At 36.2% G+C, this 26453-nt stretch overlaps 2 protein-coding genes and 1 pseudogene across 4 annotated transcripts; all 3 read right to left on the bottom strand.

Moving 5' to 3' along the window:
- Positions 1-14881: 14881 nt before the first annotated feature.
- On the bottom strand, positions 14882-18441 carry LOC112589923 (uncharacterized). Of its 2 annotated transcripts, XM_025304995.1 has the most exons (4): positions 18356-18441; positions 17744-17799; positions 17047-17519; positions 14882-15942 (listed from the first exon to the last, which is right to left on the bottom strand). In XM_025304995.1, the coding sequence occupies exons 1-4, from the start codon at positions 18377-18379 to the stop codon at positions 15407-15409; spliced, it is 1089 nt and encodes a 362-aa protein (XP_025160780.1). In that variant the 5' UTR covers positions 18380-18441; the 3' UTR covers positions 14882-15406. The 2 variants fall into 2 exon arrangements, with proteins under 2 accessions (XP_025160780.1, XP_025160779.1); XM_025304994.1 differs by having other exon boundaries at positions 14885-17519; positions 18356-18440.
- A 2246-nt stretch (positions 18442-20687) lies between these two features.
- LOC105191637 (uncharacterized) lies at positions 20688-23946 on the bottom strand. 2 transcript variants are annotated; one of them, XM_011155169.2, is made up of 4 exons: positions 23750-23946; positions 23356-23504; positions 21816-21885; positions 20688-21043 (listed from the first exon to the last, which is right to left on the bottom strand). In XM_011155169.2, exons 3-4 carry the CDS (start codon positions 21861-21863, stop codon positions 20780-20782), a joined length of 312 nt encoding a protein of 103 aa, XP_011153471.1. In that variant the 5' UTR covers positions 21864-21885; positions 23356-23504; positions 23750-23946; the 3' UTR covers positions 20688-20779. The 2 variants fall into 2 exon arrangements, with proteins under 2 accessions (XP_011153471.1, XP_025160781.1); XM_025304996.1 differs by having other exon boundaries at positions 23845-23941.
- Positions 23947-24638: 692 nt separating this feature from the next.
- Positions 24639-25675, bottom strand: LOC112589932 (histone-lysine N-methyltransferase SETMAR-like; annotated as a pseudogene).
- Positions 25676-26453: the final 778 nt, after the last annotated feature.

Below are 26453 nucleotides of genomic sequence, written 5' to 3' on the forward strand. Positions count from 1 at the left end.
CCCACCACTGAAGACAAGGTTCAGTTATCCCCGGCCACCGAAGGCAAAGCATCTTGTAACTCGGCCTGAGATTACAAGAAATGTTCAAAATGTTCCCCATTAACCGTTTGACAGTCTGCTAAGCGGACGTACAAATTGACAGTCGCACTCCTTATCATTTCTGGAGGTATTGCAGCACATTCGTCTATGATCCGTTGTTGAATCTTATCCAGGTTACGTGGTTTAGTGAAATAAACTTTATTTTTTATGTAGCCCCAAAGAAAGGAATCAAGTGGTGCAATGTCGGGCGATCTTGGTGGCCATTCGATTGTTCCTCTTCTACCTATTCATCGATTAGGGAAAGTATCGTCTAAATAGTTCCGAACAATGCGTCCATAATGTGGCGGTGCCGCATCTTGCTGGAACCAAACATCATCAAAATTATCACCAACAATCTCCTGTATTGATGGAACAATTTGGTCTGTTAGAAGCTGCAGATAGGTTTCTGAATTCAAATTCCCATTTATAAAAAAAGGCCCAACCACTTGATTATCATAAAGACCTGCCCAAACATTTAATTTTTGAGGTCGCTGCGTATGTGCTTCAAGCATCCAATGAGGATTTTCGTTGTCCCAATATTTAAAATTATGACGGTTTACCTTACCAGTAATTTCAAAAGACGCTTCGTCTGAGAAAACGATATTATGCAAAAAGTTCGGTTGCTGATCAATTCTTTGCATCATAACTTCTGAAAATTGCACCCTGCGGTCAAAATCATCCTCATTCAACTCATGGTGGAGATGAATTTTGTAGGGGTGGAACTTAATGGTCTTTAGATTTTTGGAAATTGACAATACACTCATTTGAAGCTGTTGAGATGCTTTTCTAATTGACAATCTGAGATTTTCAACAAATGATTGGGTTACTTCAAATTGTCACTCTTCTGTCGTTTGGGACCATGGCCTCCCAGATTTTTGGCGGTTTTTATTACTCCCAGTTTCTATAAATCGTCTGATGGTGCGAGATACAGTTGATATTGAAATACCTTCGCCTTCATTACGAAAGTTTTCATTAAACAGCAATCTCACTTCACTGTATGACCTTTGTCTATCCCGCCACCCTCTCTTCATCAATAGCGAAACTCTTTCATGCTCTGTAAGAGAAGCCATTTGGAATTCAAAACAAAAAATTTGCAAAAATTTGGTATGAAAGATTCGGTTTCTTTACCTTTAAATAAAAATAATAAGTAATGTACCATTGATCGTTAATAATAATATGATAATAATTCAAAACGGACTAGAATGACATAAAAACTTGTTAAATCGATGAAAACTCAAAAACAATCTATTATCTGTTTGACACTGATAGAATCGAGACAAACAATAACCTTGAAGCATACACTTTATCGATGGCGAATAGATTTTTCGGATGGCGATCCTGGGATTTTTGAGCTCGCTAAAACCGAATCCGACGTCGGATTTTGCAAATTCAAGACGGCCGATATTTAAGAATAATAAAAATTGGATCTTGTTTAAGGAGTTTTTGAAGTCGTTTCTGAAATCGAATCCGACGTTGGATTTTACAAATTCAAGATGACCGATCCGAAATGGCGCCTGATATTGAGGAATTACTAACAATCGGAGTGTGACCTCGTACGTAACGTAAAATCTCACTCTTCACATTATGGGAGGGAGGGGGTAAAAGTATGTGTTTCCAGCCTAAACAAATTAATTGACCTTGATATGACTGACACATATCCTTAAGAATAAGGTCAAGGTTGAAAACGTCATATCCGAACGTAAAATTTCACAATCTTGACACTTTTAGGTCAAAAGTATGGATTTTCAGTCCTAAAAAAGTCCGGTTTGACTTTAATAATAATCTTAACTCATGACCTTGAGAATAAGGGCAAGATCACAGCTAAATGTCCCTCGTTGACCTCAACATTCTTATTCTTATGCGTAACATTGCTCCCTAGCAGGTGCATTTTCTAAGATATTCGCGTTTTCAGCCTAAAACCAGCTTAGACCTTTATGTGACCTTCAGAGGTGAAATTTGGCAGTGTTCAAGGTCATATCCGAACGTAGAATTTTCCGCTATTTTCATTTCTGGGGTTAAAAGTATGGGGTCCTATTTTAAAAAATTGACCTAACCTTGAAATGACCTTCAAGGTCATTGTTAAGGTCAAATCCAAGGTCACCGTCAGATAGCCAGAAAAAATCATAAAAACTCAATACTTCGCATTTTTTCTAGGCCTCATATTTTTCGAGTTATTCTGCTCTTCCCGGACTTTTATAACACCCTATATATACACTCAAACGCAAAAAACGCGGTACACTACAAATTTGAGAAAAAATTACAAAATTTCAAATGATCATAACTTGGTAAATAATGAAGATACAAATATGCGCAGAAATGCAAAATGAAGCTTGAAACGTCCTCTTTAAGAATATCTGAATGGCAATTATGCTCGGCCATTTTTTTCAAAATGGCGGATGATAAAGTGAGAGAATGCAAAATTGATAATCAAAGGTCCGTGTTTGCGATGGTGCATGGTGTGCATCAGGTATCGCAGCGTAATGGGACCAAATGCACATGAAAGTATAGAGTGTTATCTTTAAAATGCTACTTTACCGAGCTCGATGTGATCATTTTTCACTGAGTTGTTCCAAATTTTGCTAAAAATGCGGTTTTCTTGTTAAATTTGCATAATTCAGTGAATAAGTATCGCATCAAGCTCTATAACGAAGTATTTTAAAGAAAACATTCTATATTTTTAGGTACTTTTCGTCCCATTGAGCTGCGACACTTACTTTGCTCCATGCGCCGTCGCATGCTCGAACCTTTTTTTAGCAACTTTTCATGTTCTCCTTTTTATCACCCGCCATTCCGAAAAAATATCGTTGCGCACAATTTCGATAGATCTTTCGAAAAGTACGGTTTCAAAGCTTTCAAACCGTTTTTGAAATTTGCTGCTAGGATATTTAGGTGTCGAGATATTCAATTTCGAATTTGCAACAAATGTCGATTCAGCGAGGCTTAAGGGGCTAAGAGGCTTTGCGGTTCGTTTGGCTCTTTCATAATTTCAATAACCGTGTTCATTATCCTCTATACAATAATTTACACAATTTTGCGAATTGGAAATTTAATTTTTATCAAAAGTTATCATTCTTTACCCTTTAGTTACGCATGATCACTGTGGTATACACTTTAGTTCGGGAAGCTGTCCCTAGCTCTCTACCTTCTCCGTACGATTGGCCATTATGTTACACAGCTTGAATATGCTGTTCAGGATCGCGCCTGAGTTCGCGGTGACCCGGCGCGCGGGATGCCGAGTCGCTGGACGCCACCTGAACGTCGAAATTCCCTGGCGCTCCTAGTCCACGGAGCCGCCGCGACGCGGCAATATGGGTTGTCGCGCGCGTGAGCCCCTCGGCTCGCACGCGAGTTCGAGCTGCCCAGGGCATATAAGAGTGCCCGCGGAGACGATCAGAGATTGCCTTCGTACAGTTTTTGGCCTTCGTACGGTGCACCGCCGATAGTGGCACTATCTCTTGTACGCTGGACTTCGCGAGTTTGTCAGTACGCCGGGCTTACGTACTGGCTTGACTGAGATTCTGTCGGTGCGCCGGGCTTTAATGCCTGGCTTGACTGGATTTTTCTTAAACGTATGTGCCAAGACAATAAACAAAGACAAACAATTTTCCTTTTCCGAACGTGTTCACTCCGATAAACGCGCTACCTCGTGCGACTTTTCTTTTTCCGTGATTTTTTCCTTTCGAGGCGCGTTGCTTCGTGCAACTTCACCAATTTAAACCATAGTTGATTGTTTCGCATCGAAATTATTGCGTCGATTATGGCGACGATAAATCCTGAAAAGGCTGCTCAAGTTATTGCTTTAATTGAAGATGGCAGAAGTCGAAGGTATATTGCTCAGGCACTTGATTTGTCAGTGTCAATTGTGCAACATGCTTACGCCAGGTACTTACAAACCAATTCTTTCCATAGAAAGCCTGGTTCGGGACGTCCTCGATGTACCAATCACAATGATGATTGATTTATTGTTATAAAATTCGTTAAGAGACAGACATCGAACATCTGTTCAAATTAGAAACAATTTATGGGATGTCCGCAACATTAATGTATCCGTTAACACCGTTCGGAGAAGATTAAAGGAACAAAATCTGCTTTCGCGCAGGCCAGCAGCTGTACCTTTGCTTAAATGTCACCATCGCGTAGCTCGACTCAATTTTGCAGTTGAGCATAGAGACTGGACTTACGCAGACTGGAGCAAAGTACTCTTTAGCGATGAATCTCGTTTTTGTGTCTATTCTCCAGATGGACGAGAACGAGCTTATCGTCGTGGTGGAGAACGATTTGCAGACTGTACGGTAAGTGAGAGGCATAGCTACAATGGAGGCTCTGTAATGATTTGGGCAGGAATTTCAGCTAATGCTCATACAGATCTGCACTTTTTTGACAAGAATATGAACGCAGATGTATACGTGGAAGACATACTCATTCCGTATGTTGTTCCGTACGCACCCTTCATCGGAGAGAACTTCTTGTTTATGCAAGACAATGCTCGACCACACACTGCGAGAAGAGTGCTTGATTTCTTCGATGAAGTTGGCATAAATCGACTCGATTGGCCAGCAAATAGTCCAGATTTAAATCCAATCGAACACTTATGGGACCTCGGCAGGAAAGTACGAAATCACGTACCTGCTCCTCAGTCACTGCGAGAACTGCGAATAATTCTCGAAAACGAATGGAATACAATTACGCAGGATGAAATTAAAAGACTAATAAGGAGTATGCCTGACCGTATGAATGAGGTAATACGCGCACGAGGCAGTCATATCCACTATTAGTACACACACAGCAGAGAGGGTTTGGAGTCACTAATTACTGCAGGAGTGACGAACTGCGGGGTCCTTATCTCTGCTGTAACACCATACACACACACACACACACGCGCACACACACACACACACACACACACACACACACACACACACCACAAGGAGGGTGTGAAATCTTGAAATACTGTGGAGCTGACGAACCACGGGGTCCTTATCCTTGTGGTATACAAACACACACACACACACACACACACACACACACACTACATACAATGGGACTTTTCCTACCAGTAAAACTCCATGCAGTTTATATTGGGAAGGCTTACAACCATAATTTGAGCTAATGACAGCGGTATCTTAAAACGCAATTCATCTCTATTACGTAATATCGACTACGCAAAATGAAGAACCTAAATTGAATTTTACTTTCATTTCTCTGGCTTCCAAATAATAAATGCAAATCATTGAATATATTGTGCAGGTTATGTAAATTATTATATAGAGAAACATGAACACAGCTATTGAAATTATGAAAGAGCCAAACGAACCGCAGAGCCTTTTAGCCCCTTAAGCTTCGCTGAATCGACATTTGTTGCAAATTCGAAATTGAATATCTCGACACCTAAATATCCTAGCAGCAAATTTCAAAAACGGTTTGAAAGCTTTGAAACCGTACTTTTCGAAAGATCTATCGAAATTGTGCGCAACGATATTTTTTCGAAATGGCGGGTGATAAAAAGGAGAACATGAAAAGTTGCTAAAAAAAGGTTCGAGCATGCGACGGCGCATGGAGCAAAGTAAGTGTCGCAGCTCAATGGGACGAAAAGTACCTAAAAATATAGAATGTTTTCTTTAAAATACTTCGTTATAGAGCTTGATGCGATACTTATTCACTGAATTATGCAAATTTAACAAGAAAACCGCATTTTTAGCAAAATTTGGAACAACTCAGTGAAAAATGATCACATCGAGCTCGGTAAAGTAGCATTTTAAAGATAACACTCTATACTTTCATATGCATTTGGTCCCATTACGCTGCGATACCTGTTGCACACCATGCACCATCGCAAACACGGACCTTTGATTATCAATTTTGCATCCTCTCACTTTATCATCCGCCGTTTTGAAAAAAATGGCCGAGCATAATTGCCATTCAGATACTCTTAAAGAGGACGTTTCAAGCTTCATTTTGCATTTCTGCGCATATTTGTAGCTTCATTATTTACCAAGTTATGATCATTTGAAATTTTGCAACTTTTTCTCAAATTTTTAGTGTACCGGGTTTTTTGCGTTTGAGTGTATATATCAGGTGTAGTAAAAAGAAATCCATTATTTTTGCATGAAATTGAAGGCTTTAATTGCCATAGTTAGAATGATCCGATTTAGGTCAAATATGCGCCGTTTTGTTCGATAACTTGTTGCCATTTTGAAGGTAATTTTATTATGCCTCTCTCATAGAAGCCCTCGTCCCTATTGGCAAAAAATTGATACAGTCGATTTTCACAAGCCTCTCTTGAAGCGAATTTTTTACCAGCAAAATTATTCGCCATGGACAGGAACAGATGGTAATCACTTGGTGCCAGGTTCGGACTATAAGGTGGATGCATAAGAATCTCCCAACCAAGCTCCCGAAGCTTCTGGCGAGTCACTATCGATGTGTGTGGCCTGGCGTTGTCCTGATGGAACACAATTCCTCTTCTATTGGCCAAAGCTGGCCGCTTCTGGGCGATTGCTTCCTTCAGACGGTCCAATTGTTGACCGTACAATTCCGAGTTAAGAGTTTTGCCGTAGGGGAGCAGCTCATAGTAGATAATTCCCTGCCAATCCCACCAAACACACAGAAAAACCTTCTTGGCCGTCAATCCTGGCTTGGCCACCGTTTCCGCCGGCCCACCGCGATTCGACCACGACCGTTTTCGCTTGACGTTGTCGTAAGTGATCCACTTTTCATCACCAGTGACCAACCGCTTCAGAAATGGGTCGATTTTGTTGCGATTCAGCAGCGATTCGCAGATGGAAATTCGGTCCATGAGGTTTTTTTTCGTTAACTCGTGTGGCACCCATACATCGAGCTTCTTTTTGTATCCAGCCTTATTCAAATGGTTCCAAACGGTTTTTTGTGCAATCTTTAGCTCTTGGGCAATCGAAACAGTGCTTACATGACGGTCGGACTCGACAATGTCCATGATTTTATCGATATTTTCGACAATTGGCCTTCCGGTGCGTGGTGCATCTTTGACGTCGAAATTACCGGAACGGAATCGACGAAACCAAAATTGCGCGTAATTGGCTGTTACAGTATCAGGACCATAAACACTATTCACATTTCCAGCCGCCTGGCTTGCGTTTTCGCTTTTATCGAAGAAAAACTGTAAAATATAGCGTATTTTCTCTTTGCTAGTGTCCATCTTTGACGCGCGCTCAAACAAAACTGAGTCAACTAATCACAAAACTGTCAGAAAAGTTTTTTTAGTACGAATCTCATCTTTCTAACGCGATCTAGTGGAACCCGATCGGACTTATACAACGCGAGATACAAATAACTATAGCCATCTATTGGAAAAATAATGGATTTCTTTTTACTACACCTGATATATTGTGTCTGGGAAAAAGTTCGTGGCATTTTTCCCGATAGATTGTGTCAATTGCAAATAACTCAGGAAACACAGATCGTAGCGACACCATTAAACGCTCGTTGGAAAGGTGACACTTCGAGCGTTACTTTGAGTGTATAAACATCGAAATTGGTGCAGTGGTTGGAAAGTTGTTTGCGTTTGTAAATGGAGAAAAGTAATGAAAAATTGCGCTATATTTTGCAATATTATTACGATAAAGGGAAGAACGCTGCGCATGCTTGTGAAAAAATTTATGCTGTGGTATTACGGTGAAAGCACTTTATCAAAATCTGCTACGCGGAAATGGTTCGCTCGCTTTCATTCTGGTAATTTTGATATGAAAGTTGAGTCATGTTCTGGTCGTCCAATCACTGCAGAAGCTGATGAAAGTCCAGCAAGATGAGCATATCAGCAGTGTTGATATTGGTATAGAGCTAGGCATTGACCACAAAACTGTTTTGAACCATTTATGCAAAGCTGGCTACAAAAAGAAGCTCGTATGGATTCCTCATGAGTTGAGCGCGAAAAACATGATAGACCGAATTAACATCTGCGATGCGCTGTTGAAACGCAATGAAATCGAGCCATTTCTGAAACGTGTCATAACCGGTGATGAAAAATTGATCACGTATGACAATCGGAAGCGTCAAAGATCGTGGACAAGGGATGGTGAGCCGTCACAAGCGTTCGCGAAGCCAGGATTGACGCCAAAAAAGGTGATGTTGTGTGTGTGATGGGACTGAAAAGGAATCGTCCACCATGAGCTACTTCCAGTTGGTCAGACGATTGATTCTCAACTCTACTATGGACAACTAGAGAGATTACGCCAGGTAATTGAAAGAAAACGGCCCGAATTGAATAATAGGAAAGGTGTTGTCTTCCATCATGACAACGCCCGACCACACACTTCTTTTATGACCCGTCAAAAATTGCGAGAGCTTAGTTGGGAAGTTTTGATGCATCCACCGTATAGTCCAGACATATCACCCTCTGACTATCACTTGTTCCGATTTCTTCAGAACTCTTTCAATGGAACTAAGCTGGTTTCAAAAGAAGCCTGTGAAAACCACTTAATTCAATTTTTCAACCAGAAACCACAGAAGTTCTTCACCGATAGCATCATGGCTCTACCTGAAAAATGGCGAAACATTGTCGATAATAATGAAGCATATTTGGTTTAAATAAATTCATTTTCACACTATAAGAATACCAGTTGAATTTTACTAAAAGAACGCCACGGACTTTTTCCCAGACCCAATATATATATACAAGGTGTTTGAAAGCTTATCATGCAGACGAAAGTTGGAGACAGATTGGGTGTAGCCGAGAAGAAAAGTCATGTACCATAATGTCAAATTGGCAATAGTTATCGAGTTATTAATTGAAACATGTGAGCCAATGAGCGCGTAGAGAGTGCTGGGCGGCCGCCTCTTGTCGCTTGCGCTCGCTCGCTCGTCGTTCGCGCTCGCTCGCTCGTCGTTCGCGCTCGCTCGCTCCTCGTCGCGCGCGCATGCCTCTTGTCGCTTACGGTTGCCTTTCGTCGCGCGAGGTAAGCCATCTTCTTATACACAGAGCTTGTCCTGTCGCTTTCTCGTGCGCTCATTCGTTTACACATTTTAATTAATTACGGAATAAATATTGAAAAAATTGTAAAATGGCACAGGACTTTTTTAATTGTTTTAACGAGTTCAACCAGTACACAAAATATTAATGATCACATTCCGGACACCCTGTATATTATCCCAGACAGTACCGGACTTCCAATGGATGTACGTTTCATGTCCAATTTATGTCCGTATGTCCAATTTACGTCCGTAGACATAAATTGTATGTAACAAGGATGTCCTTATTGGACATCGGACCTGTAGGACGTCCGATGTACGTCCATCGGATGTCCTATGTCCGAAGTTGTAACAAACGTACGTCCTATGGACGTCTTTTGTATAAAAATGGACATATAACGGACGTCCAATGGACATCCGTGTACTGTCTAGCATATAAAGCTGAGCTGTGAAATTTTTATGAGGATTTATAAATTTAAAATAAGTTTAATAACAGTTTAAAAAAAAATAGTACGTTAGATTTTATATGATTCGGCTGCTTACATATCGTTTCACTTTATTTTCACTCTCTCTCACACTCTCTCCCTCTCCCCCCTCTCTAAATTTCACACTATATGCGCCTAATACATCGTATGTTGGAGTCGGATATTAAATTTATATTACACTACAGGGATTATTTTTATGATTTATAATATTTATTCCAAACTTTATATGAATCAGCTAAAATGGCGCGCGCGTAAATAAAAGAGATAGAGAGGGACAGAGAGAGAGAGAGAGAGAGATGGGGGGAGGAGGGAGAGGGGGGAGAAGTGTGAGGGGAGGGGGGATGAGTGAGTGAGTGAAAAAGAAATGATAACGTAGAGCCGATTGTCAAAAAGTAGGGCCGTTATCATCTGTTATCGACGTTAGTGAATTTTGATATACATATGTATATATAGAGTGTCTTGAAAATGCCGGACCCGCCGGATAACTTTGCAGGATCAAGTTTCATGAAAAGCTTTAAACACAAAAGTTATAGAAAATCGAGTAACGGACTTGATAGTGACCTTGAATTTGACATTGGCCATGACCTTCAAGGTCATTTGGAAGTTAACATGCGTTTTTTAAAGGAGAACCCTTATTTTTTATTACACTGTTTTTTTCTCCCTCTCTCTCCCTCCCTTCCTCTCTCTCTCATTCTCACACTCTCCTTCAAACTCCCTCTCCCTCACTCCCTCCCTCACACTGTGCTCTTTCTCACACTGTCCTCTCTCTTACATTCTCTCACTCACACACACACACACACACACTCTCTCTCTCTCTCTCTCTCTCTCTCTCTCTCTCTCTCTCTCTTCCCTACTCTCTTTCTCCCCCTCACACTCTCTCTCTCTCTCTCTCTCTCTCTCTCTCTCTTCCTCCTCTCTCTCCCCCCCCCACTCTCTCTCTCTCTCTCTCTCTCTCTCTCTCTCTCTCTCTCTCATACACTGCCTCTTAAACTCCCTCTCTCACACTCTCTCTCCCTCACACTCTCTCACACACACACACTCTCTCTCTCTCTCTCTTACTCTCTCCCTCACACTCTCCTCTTTCTCATACCCTCCTCTCTCTTACATTCTCTCTCTCTCTCTCGCACTCTTCCTCTCTCTCTCTCTCTCTCTCTCTCTCTCTCTCTCTCTCTCTCTCTCTCTCTCACACTTTCTCACACAATCTCTTTCTCATACTCGCCCTCTCTCTCCCTCTCCCTCCCCCTCCCGCCCCTTTCTCCCCCACCCTCCCCTCCCTCTCCCTCTCTCTCATACTCTCTCACACAATCTCTCTCCCATACTCTCCCTCTCTCATTCTCTCTCTCTCTCTCTCTCTCTCTCTCTCTCTCTCTCTCTTTCTTTCTCTCTTATACTCTCTTTTTCTCACACACTTTCTCTCTCTCTCTCTCTCTCTCTCAAACTTTATCAAAGCCCTTTCGCATAGTCAAAATATGTGCAAAGATGAAGCGAAACATTGCCATGCAAAAGTATTTGAAATTCAGCCCAGTCAGTGCGACATAAATTTTCAATTACACATAAAATTTTTCTAGGCCGATATAGAATATTAATTTCATATTGAGCAATGCTCCGTTTCATATTCCCACACATGTATTTTACCTTTATAAAAGAATTCTCAATTCGGCGCATCGAATTTTTTATCATTTTTCCAAGATGTTTCTTATTACTCTTTTTTATTTTCGTACGAATATTTATTATGCGAAGCGAAAAGGTTTTCAATTTGGTACAGCCAGGGCGACGTAAACTTTGCAAGAAGGACTCGTCCTAATCGCAATAGTTACTCATCGTTTTTCTCAGATGATTTGCATTATTTCATTTTATTTTGGCAAGAATATGCACTGTACGAAAGTCTTTTTCATTCCGTGCAGCCAATCCGACATAAACTTTGCAAGAAAGTGTCGGTGTTCTATTCGCAATAGTTTCTCATATTTCTTACATGTTTTTTATTACTCCACTTTATTTTGGCAGGAATATTTGCCGTACAAAAGCGTTTTCAATTCCGTACTGCTAGTGCAACGTAAACGTTGCAGAAGGAAGTTGGTGTCCTAATCGTAATAGTTTCCCATCGTTTTTCTCGGATGTCTTGAATTACTCCGTTTTATTTTGACAGAAATATTCACTGTACGAAAGCATTTTCAATTCCGTACTTCCAATGCGACGTAAACGTTGCAAGAGGAACTTGGTGTCCTATTCGCAATAGTTTCCCATCGCTTTTTTCGGATGATTTGTAATACTCCGCTTTATTTTGACAGGAATATTCATTGTACGAAAATGTTTCCGTACTGCTAATATAACGTAAACTTGATAAAAAGAAGTCGCTGACACGATAAAGTGAGAAGCCGATTTACGTGAAAACAAGCATACTATTTCTGAAGAATCATTTTCTTGTAATAATATTCATTGCTCAAATTATTTTTTATTATGTTACACTGTATATATATCAGCGAATCAAAGAATCCGAGAAGCAGCAGCAAAATGCACATTTCGGAGAGAAGGCAACGTCGCATTCACATTCATATAAGATCTGTGTGTAGAAAAGTCGAAATGACAATGCACACACATTTGTCCGAAGTCTGTGAGAAAAGATATATATGGAAAAATGTGATGAAAGGATAGCGTAATCGCATCAGCGATTATCCGGCAATTGTCTTTACTATATAAATACTATGTAAATATATATACACATATGTGTACCAAAATTCACTAACGTACAGATAATAACAGATAATAACGTTCCCTACTTTTTGACGATCGCCTCTACGTTATCGACGTTTTGCAAGTTCGTTGACGACTCCAGGATCCCCTTAAGGCTATAATCGAAATAAATCTATCCCAATCGGTACGAGAGATTGCTACGACATTGAATATATCACACAAGCGTAGAAAAGCATTTGCGCCAGCTGGGATACGTTTCTCGGCTTAATGTTTAGGTACCGTATCTATTAATCGAGGCTAACTTGACCACATGCATATCCATCTGCGATTCGCTACGGAAACCCCAAGAAAATGACCCATTTTTGAAATGAATGGTGACGGGTGACGAAAAATGTAACGTCTACGTCTACGTCTACGATAATGTAACGCGTAGAAGATCTTAAGGGCACAGCAGCGAGCGACCGCAAACAACCTCCAAGGCGGGATTGCATCCGAAGAAAATAATATTTTCTGTATGGTGGGATTTCAACGGTGTCATCTATTACAAACTGTTACTGTCAGGCAAAACGATTGATTCAACTATATACTGTTCGCAATTGACGAAATTGAACCAAGCAATCCGCACAAAATGTCCAGAATTGGTAAATCGCAAGGCTGTCGTCTTCCATCACGACAACGCCAGACCTTATACGTCATTGACCACTCGGAACAAATTGCTTCAGCTTGGCTGGGATGTTTTGCCTCATCCTCCGTATTTACTGGATCTTGCCCCTTTCGATTATCATTTATTCCGGTCGCTGCAGAACTTTATGAACGGGAAAACCTTCAAGGATGAAGAGGCCGTTAAAAACCACCCGGATTGGTTTTTCGCCGATACGTCCCAGACGTTTTACGAGCGCGGCATAATGAAGTTGGTGGAAAGATGGCTAGAGGTAATCGATAAAGATGGTAATCGATAAAGATCAATATATAATTGATTAAAATTTATCTTGTGTATCAAAAAATTGTGTTTTATTCTACTCTAGAAAACCGAACGAACTTATTTGTCAACCCAATACTTTAAAAGATGTAATCAGACAAACTATTAATTCATTCAGAATACGTAATCTCGATATTAACTGCTTGAGAACTAACATGCAACCTAGCAGCGAGTTTTATTAAATGAATTGACACAATAATGCTACAATAATGTATTGAATTTTGTCGATTAATAAATTAATAAATTAAATGAAAAACAATAATTATTATTAATTAATAAATTATTTATAAATAAATATGATACATATAGTATACATAAGTTTTTTTCTTTATCTTTCTCTTCTTCCTTTATCTACTTTCTCTATTTTTATCTTTCTTCTGTCTCCTTGAATTTTTTTTATATTTCTTTTACACAGACCGAACTGTCAACATCAATGTGATTATTTGACAGCCGCAAACAATGCTTGCAAAGTAAACCGTGACATTTAATCGGCAGCAGCAAGATATCTAGTCGGCATCGCAAAAGAGTGGCCTCAATGTTTCAACACATTTGAGTTCATGTTTTCACACCTTCTTTAAAAGTGAATTGATTTTCCCAATTGTAATATGTTTCTGTATTGATATTATTATTTTAGTTCCCAAACGAAACATCGAACTTCTGTGTTTATTCAGCCGTGAAATTTTCATATGAATATGTTGTAATGACAAAATCAATATGAATATGTTGTAACGACAAAATCTGGTCAAAACAATTGAGACGTTTTTGAAGTCGGTTTTTAGAAATTGTAATATAAAATATAATTATAATTATAACTATAACATATAATTTCGTTATTTGTTATTGTTATTATTTTTATTTATGATTCTTTTTATATTCTCAACTTTCATTATATTTTATACAAATATTGTATATATTATAACATATATCCTTATAACAAATTTAGTGACACATACACGTACGCACACACGCATCTTTTATATATAAAATTTAGTCATTATATCTACTGAAAGAAAATATTTTATAAAAATATATATATTTTTATATGCATATGCTATATCAATATTTCTTAATTTATATAGAAAGTAAAATTCTCTATATATACGAGTATATAATAAATAAATTTAAAACAGTTTATTATTAAATTATATTTCTATATATATTAGATATTAAATGTTTAAATAATACCGCTTTAAGAACAAATTTTTCGAAAATAATGTTTACAATAATCTATTACTTTTGCATGCATTTAACACAGTATTTAATTTTAATTTTAATAAATATTACATTTTAATTATATAATTTCTATAATGCAAAAAAGAGTGTTTAAAATGATATTAATCAGTTTTATATTATATTTAATATATGTACTCTATCTGCATATGCTCTATTTATATTAAAGAAAATTTATATAATTGATACAATAGTTGTTAAAATTAAGAATAAAAATTTATACAGTAAACACAGAAAAATCAGAGATAGATAGAATATTATAAATTATTTTCGAATATTTATTTTCTAAAGCAGTACAGAATTTGATATCTTTATAAAAACTCTCAACAGATTCTTCTTTGAAAGTCAACATGAAGAAGATGGCAATAAATGACTATTCATAGCCTTAAGGAAGAAAAAAATGATATATAAAGACATACTGCAAGATGTTACATTGTGTGTGTGCGTGCGCGCACTCGCGCGTGTGTGTGAGAGAGAGAGAGAGAGAGAGAGAGAGAGAGAGAGAGAGGGAGAGAGAGAGAGAGAGAATCTCTTTGAATTCTATAGGAATTTACAAATCAAATGTAGGGTTAAAATTTTGGCTTAAGATTTCTTAATGCAAGTGCATCGTTTGTCATGGTACTTTCAACCGCAAACGATGTTTCTATTGTGGTGCTTATTGATTTCATCGTCAGTTTCATTGTCAGTTTTGTAAACATGTTGTTCGCCATATAGTCTATTTTTGCGTCCACGACGAATTTCTGCGTGCTATTCACCGTGGGACGACTATTGGTTGTCCTTATCCATGGTTATACTATTTTCGTCGTGCTATTCACTGTAGGAGTACTAGTCATTATGACCATAGCAATAACAATGATCTCATCGTCAAACTACCTGTCGTTCAATGCGTAGTCAGATTTCCGTAGTGACGTTTAATAATCTCATATTTTGATTCTATATCGCATGTCTCCACTTTCGGAACGATTATAACAATCGACTCGGTCTCCACGCAAAATTGTACTTATTTCTTAATAGTCTTTATCAGTGTTTTCCAATGAATTGTTAGTGTGGGTTTCACTTGCTCACATTCGTTCTTCTTATTGAAAACGAGACATTTCGAAGCTTTAGTAATGGGGATTAGTATATCACGGCGTTTACCGATATCTTGACGATCAACTGCATCTCCTTCCTTAAACGAGCTCCACGTGATATCATGCGAAGTTTCTCTCGCATTCTCAAATGGCTGTTTGGTTTCATGATGATTATCTGCTATCTTTACCAAATTGGCGTTCCAAGCTGTGTTTTTGCGCTTATATCTAATCGGCTGCTTCCTGTCGCGATCATTGGTTTCCAAGGAATCTCTATTTTGTTGGAAACTCGATTCATTTTTATCTCGCTTTAGCTCACCTTGATCACCACGCTGATTCGTTCTCAAACTATTTTCGTTTAAGTTTTGTAAGATATAGCGCGGTTGATGGATCGCAGAGTGTTCAGTTGATGATTGATTAACGTAGTTCCCCAATGATTTCTGATAGCCAGGAAAGTAAGGAGGTGGATCTATGACGTGAAGAGCGTCGTTAGAATTCGGAGAGATTTGATCGCTATTCTGCTTTTCGTGAGAAAAAGAGATAGAAGAGTTCGAAGAAAGTTGAACGTTGTTGGGTTTATCATAAGAAGCCAAATATGAGCTGAATGCACCGTAAAGATCATTCTGTTTTCTATAAGAAGTCAAATAGGAATTCGGGACGTTATTGAATTCGTTTTGGTTCTGATAAGAAGTCGTATAAGAACTCGGACCACCATTAAATTCATTCTGCTTTTGATATGTCGAGTAGTTATTCAAACTAGTGTGTACATCATCTGGCTTGCTATAAGACATCGAGTATGAACTCGAAGTATCATAATGTTGATCGTAGGAGTTTATATAGGACTCTGAGGCCGAATTGACGTTATTGAGTTGAGTGTGCGGGCTGGTATATAAACTAGAACCTGTGAGAACGTCACTCGGCATTTTGTATGCGTCCGCATAAGAGGGGGAGGAAGATGAGCTTGATGTATGCTCTGTATGTTCGACGGATGTAAGAGGATATAGTGGGGCGATTTGTCGAAGAGGCAAGCGATGTGTACTTAATTCGTACCAAGTACCTGGTGTATCCTTCGAATCGTCGTTCTCGATCGCTGTTGTTGTATCATTTAATAACTTCATCTGATTTCTCGCGTCCTCACCCGCCTGATAATACGAATTTGACTCGCTGAGGAACGAATTTTCGTGATTCTTTAAGTTTAACTCTACGAGTGGAGTCTTATTCTCCTCCCCTTTGCTGGGCAAGAAAACTTCTGTATCACTCAAACCGGTATCTCGAAGATCCTTTGAAGGATGCTTCAATAAGTTCAAAACAGACGGTTTATTCAATTGCGGACTTAGAATTTTACCGGAAGTGTGGTTAGTATTTCGAGGTAAATGACGACTGGAAGCAAACATCGCATCGGTCAGAACAGTGTGTTGGTTGTTCAAGAGCGTGGCGACAGGATCGATTACGGGTAGAATCGGAATAATATGTTTAGGCTCCACGTCGATCATAGAAATCGGTACTTGCGTGATGAAACGTACCATCACATGATTTGATTTGACCGATTCCATTAAGCGGAGATAAATCTTACGTTTTGATCCTGGTATCTGGATGGGACCCACCACCGAGCCTAACTCATTCTTTGGCATATTCAGCAGCTGATGCAGGATGTCCATGATGGAATCGAAGATATTTTTTTTCGTGGTGACTCGAAGTATGGGCTCGATGTAAATAGAGCTCTCGTCGTGTACTTGTGGAATAGACTTGGTTAATTCGTTTAACTGATTGTCGCCCAGTTCGTACGATGTATCACCAATTGAACGAGTTTTTGAACGTTTTAGCAAACGTCTGGAGTGACCACTGTCGTAGTGATGATGCTGTTCAGGCCATAGTTTGAGCTCGCGGGTTTTTTTCGGCTTTTGTAAAGTCTCGATCTGTACTTTTGCTTGAGGCTTTTGTAATGTGAAATTAATATCTGGATAAACTTCGGGAATAGTATTTATTTCCTTTTTTACGATGAAATCTTTAAATGCCAAATCCTCATGCAATCTAGATTTCATTATCCTGAAAAAAGTCAATGATAAGTGGATATGTTATTCGAATGTTAAGAAAGAGTTCCGGTTGAATGTAGAATAAAATAATAAACTTTTACTGAACTACGAAAACTTGTATTATCGAGATTTAGTTTTGTAAAGCTACTTTTGAGATACAGAAAATAAATTCAAACGTGAGAATAATTTTGGTTAAAGTATAGATTATAAAAGATAGAATTACGAAAATTTACTTACCCATTCAAAGGTCTGATTTCGTTGGTGGATACTATCGATGATAGATATGTGCAAATCTATATGCAAATACATATTGTGTATAAAAATATATGTAAAATATATCTTTGACATATATATATATATGTATATATATATATATGCAACATTTGCATATAGTATTGTAAATATATATAGTATTATAAATCGCAATATATCGTAACTTTTATTATACAACATTTTATAAGAAATTTACTTTGGTGAGCTACTTGAAAGTTTACAAATAAAATCATCTATATGACCACTATCTCATGTTCGAAAATTTTAGTTGGTGAACCTAATATTATTATCATATGATCACTTTTCATTTAAAAAATCATCGAATAATTCATAGCAGTAGTTACTATTTACTAGCAAGTATGTTCCGGATTATTACACATTATATTAGAAATGCGAAAAATTATTTATTATTAAGGTTACCAGACTGTACTAATAAACTGAATTAATCAATAATCTATAATATCTATATTGATTCTATAATATTCTTACTAAATTGATGCAACTAACCACATAGTTTGTGTATTTTGTTATTCACTTTCTTCACTGCGAAAATAATTGTCGTAATTGCCCACTCACCGTAATAAAACACGTGATCTTCATATCGTCGCTGGCACGAAATTCTGTTAGATCACTACTGCAAAGACGACTGTCGTGCGACAGTAATTAGCTACCTCTTTTAAAGCTTCCCCCATAGCTGTTAGAACGGTGTTTGTACCGAAGTGGGCTTGATAACGCATCGGTAGGCGTGTATAATCCCCCACGTGTATAAAAGCTATTAGAAGCACTGGACGAGCACATATTGGGAATGAATTGTCTATATATTATTGTTTATGCAAATTGTTGTCTACATATCCTCATTATTATAACACAAGACTAGATATTGTATGTAAATATAAATTACAATCAAAACCGTCACACACATTTGATAACATTTATCAAAGCAATAAATAATTGTAAAATATTCTATGTATCATCACTTTATTTCTATATAATCGATTTTGCAAGGGGCAACAACCTTTAGCTATGTAAAAAAAGTTATATGAATATGATAAAAAATATTTTATAGTAAATTATAAATTATTTTGAATAATATTTATAAATTTTTAATGGTTGTGTGTGACTTATTTAAAACATAAATTATTGGCAAATAAATTGAAATTATAAATTCTAACAATTTAAAAATTTCAACATCTTTAATAAGCTACTAACAAATACTGCGAAATATATAGTTTTAGTTAGTTTGGTACAGTTAGCAAGAAGTATTTTCTTAAGGTGATAAAATTTCGTTTATTCTTAATACCTGCAGAGGTGAAAACACATATATAATGTAAACTATATTTTTCAACTAATCAGTATAATACATACGAATATTTTCACATTGTTGTAGGTAGTAACTTTGAAGTTTACGTTTAAGAATATTTAACTATATTATAAAAATATATTTCCGCTACTAAAAATCCGATCTTTCAATTTAACGCGAGAGTAGTCGTAATAAAGGCCAGTGACTTAATGAAAGTAACATCATTCGTACAACGTTTTAATTGCGTGTTTCTAAGTTCTTCGGTGCGCAGCGTTGGTTTCTAATACATTATCTAAACATAGAAAGTCATAGCACAAAATTAATCAGTTCTTATTCTTGATATCGATTTTTAGGCATTTAATGTTAAATGCAGTGTGTTTAATTTTAAGATTTCTCTTATACAAAGTAATATATAATATTGTTTCGTTTTGAAATTCAGACAACTACATTCAATGTAAAATATGCATTCAAAAAACCAACTTTATCCTGCTATCTAATTTATAATGTTTGAATGTATATTTCTTATAAATATAAATCAATTAATTAGAAAAGGAAGAAGTTAAAGAAGAAAAACGAGGAGAAGAAAGAGAAGAAAAAAATAATTCTGATAAGAAAGATATAATACCGTAACCGGGATAATTATGTTTACTACAAGAACGATAGTAACGGAAAAGGCGTGGTACAGGTTACAGAGATGTTTGAAAAATGCTTAGATTAGTATAAAGAAGAAATCAAAGCTTTCAAAGATAGCTAATTATATCTATTAGCAAATCAGATTTCTTCAAAATCAAATATATTATTGCAATCAAATCTCTTTCTCTCTCTCTCTCTCACACACACACGCACACACTCTCTCTCTCTCTCTCTCTCTCTTTCTCTTGATGCGTTTAAATAAATTTTTATAAAAATACTTTATTAAAATATCTATAACATTAATACATCTGTCTTAAGACCACCAGCCTTCGTAATTAATTACATCTCTATCTCTTTTGTTCATTTACATTTGTTTTCCTTCAACGAAAATGTTGGAAAAGATCACTTTTCAATTTATCATATTCCAAATATTTTTGTGAATAAATATGTCATTATCAATATCATTATCGGCTTTTAGAGAAATTAATAAATTACATGTTTTTTATTATAATTAAAAAACAGTACAGAATTATTTTTTCGATAATAAAATATAAATTTTGTAGTATAATCGCGTTTGTAAATGTTTGAGTGGAAATAAATCGTCTATTAAACATATCACTTTAAAAACTGTTTTAAATATATCTTGTTAGGGTTGTTTATTGCTATTGTACATTTTTTGTACATTTACAGCTCAACAACAATATTAACATGGTTAATTTGAAACGTATATCTTATTACCTCCATACCAAAATGTATTTGCAATTTTCTTTTCCCACTAAAAAAATTCTAAATATTCCTCTAATAACATTACAAAAGTCTGTACATTTTCTTAAATATTAACATTTTCAGGTTGCGTACGCTTGACTGTACAAAGCAATCGTTAATTGCTAACCACTAATCATTATCGTCAAATATTTATATAATTTTATATAATATATAATTTTAAGTATATATAATATAAGTTTTTATCGGATTTCAACGATAGCCAAAATTCTCGCTGTGAAAACATCAATTTTTTTAATATAAATGTTTCTTTTTAATTTTAAAGTGTAATTGTTCATGACAATTCAATTAAAGTTAAAACGGCGTTTTCCGTCGAAGCGAAATCCGTAAGCAGCACTATTCGGCACGCTAACCAGTGCAGGATTTCGATACTGATGAAAAGATCCATGAAGATGAGGTGGTCTCACAGCGTTTTGCTCTTCATCTTGCGTACCTTTCAAGTAAAATGCTTCGAATTGACCCTCGGGTAAAAGAATATCCTTCAAAGATTTGTCATCCGGATCGTATGCCGCAGTGAAGATAATCGATGTCACAAAAAGGTACAAAACCTACAATGAAACCAAAAGAATAATGAATAGAGAAGTTAAGAGAATATAATATAAAATTTCAGGTCTTAATTTTCAAGATCAAGTATCAATATACATGTTAGAAATACAAATCTCTCAGAAAGAACTTTTGACGAGTTTCTTTAAGTTTTGTTTTATGTAATAATATACTAGATAACTAAAATGATACACGCGATATTAGAAATACAATCTCGCGGTAAAAGTTTCTGCCAATTCTTCTTTGTCAATTATGTAGAATAAATATAAGAACATACGAAGAATCTAATCATAATTTTTTTCAAATCAGAATTAGAATTTAAGCAGTAAAAGAATCGATCAATCTAAGAACTTTTAACATAATTTAACTTTATATTCTTGATAATTTTCAAATGTAATTAGCTAATTTCCTTACTATTTAATTCTTGTTATTTACATTTATCTATATCTTGTAATCTTAATATATTAGATAATTATCAATGTAGTTAGTTGTATACAATGTAAAGATCATTTTCGATCATTATAAGGAATATTAAAGCAATAAGTGACATATATACAAATGCAGGTAATGTATGCTCGTAGTCGAAAATGAAACAATCACATTAATATTTCCATAGAAAAACTTGATATAAGTTGTAATGCTATAATTTTTCATAATTTCAACAGAACCGGACGGTGCGGAATTGATAGATAGAATCGCTTTTTAACTTAAATGATGGATATAAGCATCGACGATAAATAGCAATAATTTTCAATAAATGGTAACAATCACACGTACCAATAAAATGCTTCGGTTGTTCCATGTTATTATCGTTTTTCGTTCCATTTCGTTGCGTGCGTTAAAGATACTAAAATAACGAATAATACGACGTTTAAGTAGCATCGACGACTTGTCGCTACAACTTTCTCGGCTCAATAATCAATGAAACAGAGAAAGCGATAAATCAGGTCGCTTGTCCGACTAATTGAACGCCATGCCATATGATATCATCGCAAATGTGTATATAATTGTAATTAATGAATCGTAAAACGAGGATTTTGCATTTGTTTATCCATGACGCGTGTCTACTCTCATTTCATACTAATGTCTCTCTTGAGACATTTGGAAAGATAATTGAATTTATTAATATATAAAAAACACGAGCATGTCGCTTTAATTTATCATGTAACTATAACAATATATAACTATAATAATATATACATTGAGTTTAGAAACAGCTTGAATATTTGTTTACGATATAGTTTACAGTCGATGGTCCAATAAGAAAACTTGATATTTGAAGCTTTCATGATATAAAAAAATACTTGATTTAATACCAGGTGGTCCATTGTAAATTTGTTTCATAAACATTTAAGTTCACTTCTTTGGCGAGAGAAACAACCTAAATCTCACTCCGAGAAAACTTATTTTTAAAAATTTAGAAGATTTAGTTTTCCTATTGGACATTTGTTATATTCAAAATTGCAATAAAGAAAACGTTCAAAAAAAGAGCTCAATCTTGAAATCCAGTATGTATGTACAGTATTGATTATAATGATTTTCGTAAGATAGTGTGTTCGAATTTAGAAAAAGAAAAGGAAAAATATCAAAATAAGAAATCGTTATGACAAAATTATCGATAAAAGTTTGCCGAAGAGAAATTGAATATTTGCAATAATCAATTCGTCTTGTAAATAACAATAATATTATGATTTGCATTTAGAACATATATTTTCGCTTTTTATTATTCACTACGTACGTGCACCGTGACCAATTGTAATATAGGCTATTAATGATACATAAAACTTAAAGATAAAGTCTTTCAGTAAATACATTCTCATGAAAACTATCGTAATATTTTATCAAAAAATGAAATCCTTGAAAAAATAATGTTCAATATTACTGTTTTTCAAAGATCCATCTCCACTTTCTCTTTCTTTCCTTCTTACGCAAAATAGGATACTATTTTGCGTAAGAAGGATATTTCTCCAACACGTCATTATTGAAGTTTAATATCAATTATTCTACTATTAATAAACAAAAGCTTAATATTTATATAGCGAGTTAATCGTCGATCGTCATATTAGATTGGAGCTCTTCGCTCGCAAGAGATAAAGCATCGGTGAATAACTGTAAAACAATGATTATACAGTGTCTAATTAAGAACCATGATGAGCCACAGAGCACGAAAGCGAAAGTGTTCAAGCAAGGCGTGACGAATGGATACAGTTCGCTCACTTAGTCGTTGGTCGAGATATTTTGCGGATGAAATACCTCTAAGCGAACTCTCGCAGATTAAGTGACTTGATAGTCAGCACGTTTTATTAGCTCTACTTACCTCTGGTTCTTGAATTTTGAATGAAATTTAATCCAAGATAAATACTTTGGAGATTAGAAAAACTGTCTTCAGAAGATATTTAAACGGTCAAAAAGTCCAATCATTCCATGATCATCCATTGATTCAGAACATTTCATCGTTTTCTCCAGCTGTAATTAATATCAAACGACCAAAATTGAAAATTGGCATTATAACTCAGCATCGAAATTGAAAATAAATCAATTGTCAATAATATTAACATAATTATAAAATTTTTTGTATAAATCCGAATTGTCGCAATTATTCGTTGGTATTTTTCTATAGCAATTTATTGTTGTTGTTGACGCAAAATAAATAAACATATGTTGACTGTTAAATAAATAAAAAAGATAGGATATGTCAAACCACACTTTACCGAACATGTACAATTTCTGTTGCAGGATAAAAACTAGCCGCGACCAACGATATGAATGAAACGACGATGAAGTGCTAACTTCGTCTATTGAATACCATTCTTCATAAGCCCTGCGTATGTGTTTGAGTGTAACCTATGCGTAAAAGACTTCCTCAAGGAATCACGTTAGCGCAAATCGCGTGAACTCGTGCGAGAAGCTCGCGGCGACTCATCGACGAGTTAACAGTCGGTCTCTAGGAAAAGTGAAAGTTGACAGTAGTTGCGAATGTGGCGGCACGGTGGTGATGGTGCGATGCAACGGTAAATGCGACAGAAGTGGAAGTGGCACGCGCCACTGCATCCGTTCGAGACTTCGAGGCGGCTTTGTCGCATGGCTTCATCGAGATAGAAATCGCCGTCTATGGAATCGTCGCTCGCAAGACCAGAAATCGATGAAAGTGAAAAACGTATCATATAGCATTCGTTTTTGTCGCGCAATTGCCAACAATTATTTGCTTCGATTCGGTTTCGATCACGATAAGTACGTACGCGCGCATGTTTCTCGTGTGCGTGTTGCCTTTTCCGCTCTCAAAGCGAAACTTTTTTAGATGCACTCTGCTTCTTTAATGTTTCTTTGCCACATCGATTGACAGTGAATTAGAAGCAATTGAATATATAACCGTCTTTAAGGAGATATTATCTTGGTGAAAAGTAATTTTCTTTTCTTCTAATTTTTCTTTCTTTTCTTTTTTGAATGAAAAATTTCTCCATCTGCCGAAGAAGAGGAAAGTTTCAATTAACTCTTATAATTGGAAATTTCGAAAAACACTATCGAAAAACACTCAAAAATTGTAACTTTTACTTTACGGAAATACGATGTACCTTTGAGCAATTAAATATATTAGGTCATTAAGTATGAAATGTCCGATTTCGAATCAAAAGTTTGGTTTGTTATATCTCAAACCAGAAATAGTAAAATTAATCAAAGTATGCGCCTAAAGTATCGACACAGTTCTATCATCTTAACGATAGCTTATTCATGCCAGCAGCGAAGAAGCCTGAAGAACGAATGACGATGAAATCGCGGAAGGCGTTTTCCACAGCTTGTTGAGAGTTGAATATTTTTCCTTGCAAGAAGTGGTCCAGTACCTGGAAGAAGTGGCGCAAGGTCTGGTGAATATGGTAGGTGACAGAGAATTTCCAAATCCAGCTGCTGTAGTTTGAGCGTTGTTTGTGCGACATGTGGTCGAGCGTTGTTTTGTAAGAGGATTGGCTTGTCTCTGTTGACCAATCTTGGCTACTTAATCGCAAGCATCCTCATCATTTCGTTCAGTTGGTTACAGTATACATCCGCTATAATCGATTGACCAGGTTTCATGAAGCTGTAGTGGACAATACCAGCGCTAGACCACCAAACTATTACACCATTAGTTTTCTTTTGTGAATATTCGGTTTCGGACTGTATTTCGGCTATATCCAACCATTGTACCGAACGTTTGCGATTGTCGAAAAGAATCCATTTTTCATCATATGTAATAATATAATATAAAAATGTAAAAATGGTTCGCCTTTATGTCGTGATAGTAAAGAAAGGGAAGCTTCGAGACGATTTCTCTTCTGACGCTCGTTTAATTCATGCGGAACCCATCTATCTAACTTCTTTACCTTGCTGATTTGTTTCAAGTGATCCAATATCGTTGGAATAGTAACGTTAAACCTTGCTGCTAATTCACGCGTAGTTTGAGATGTATTCACTTCCACTACAGCTTTCAGCTCATCATTATCCACCTTGGTCTCGGGTCGCCCACGTGGCTTATTTTCAAGATTAAAATCGCCAGAACGAAACTTCTCAAACCATCGATATATTGTGTGTTCATTAGCCACATCTTCACACTTTGTTGATATTTCAAGTTGTCTACGCTGCATTGGTTCCATGACGGAACTCATATTTGAAAATAATACGAATTTTTAACTTATTCATGGTTACACAAAGATTGCTGTACCAAATACATTTCGAAAGATAATCACAAACCAAAATATGCATTTGAAAGAATTATGATGTACCTTTACAAGGAAAAAAACCAAGAAGATGAAATGTCAGAGATATCGACTGTCGAACTTAGTACTTAAGGAAATCGGACATTTCATATTTAACGATTTAATACAAATGAGCAACTTTAAGCATATGCATGTTGTATTATTGTTTATACAAATGCTAATTGCGAAATATTTAATTTTTTGTATGTATTTACCTTATGTATGAAATATTGGGGTGTCCCATTTTAATGTCCCGCCCCAAATAACACTTCAATATTGAAGTTTCAAGGAAAATGATCTAAATAAAAGTTATAGAGATTTAAGTGAACTACCTTCTGATGATCTCAACTTTGACCTTGACCTCTATTTTCAAGGTCATTTGAAGATCAACTTGCGTTTTTTAAATGGGGATCCTAATTTTTTATTACACTGACTTTTTCTACCAATTAATTTGAATAACTTTTGTCTAAAACATTTTTTTATTTGCCTAATATTTTTTGAGGTATTTGAGGAAAACTTGATAACTTTTTCAATATTTAACTTACGATATCTCGCTAACTATTTGTCGAAAGAAAAAGTGGTACTAGACTTTCTTGCTTTATTTAGTCTCCAGAATATATTGTTACAATAGCGCCTTGACTTTTGTTAACTTATTGATTTTTGGAAATTTCAAAATCATCAAATTAAT

Source organism: Harpegnathos saltator, unplaced genomic scaffold (assembly GCF_003227715.2).
Source record: "Harpegnathos saltator strain DR-91 unplaced genomic scaffold, Hsal_v8.6 scaffold66, whole genome shotgun sequence".
In the NCBI taxonomy this organism is placed as follows: Eukaryota; Metazoa; Arthropoda; class Insecta; order Hymenoptera; family Formicidae; genus Harpegnathos; species Harpegnathos saltator.

What these genes read in the sequence shown, in the direction of transcription:
- LOC112589923 (XM_025304994.1), bottom strand. Translation starts at nt 18,379, where the DNA reads ATGAAGATCACGTGTTTTATTACG. An exon ending in AGATCACGTGTTTTATTACG is followed by an intron (nt 17,800 to 18,355) that starts GTGAGTGGGCAA and finishes ATTTGCATATAG; the next exon opens with ATTTGCACATATCTATCATC. An exon ending in GAAATCAGACCTTTGAATGG is followed by an intron (nt 17,520 to 17,743) that starts GTAAGTAAATTT and finishes GACTTTTTTCAG; the next exon opens with GATAATGAAATCTAGATTGC.
- LOC105191637 (XM_011155169.2), bottom strand. Translation starts at nt 21,863, where the DNA reads ATGGAACGAAAAACGATAATAACATGGAACAACCGAAGCATTTTATTG. An exon ending in ACAACCGAAGCATTTTATTG is followed by an intron (nt 21,044 to 21,815) that starts GTACGTGTGATT and finishes GTTTCATTGTAG; the next exon opens with GTTTTGTACCTTTTTGTGAC.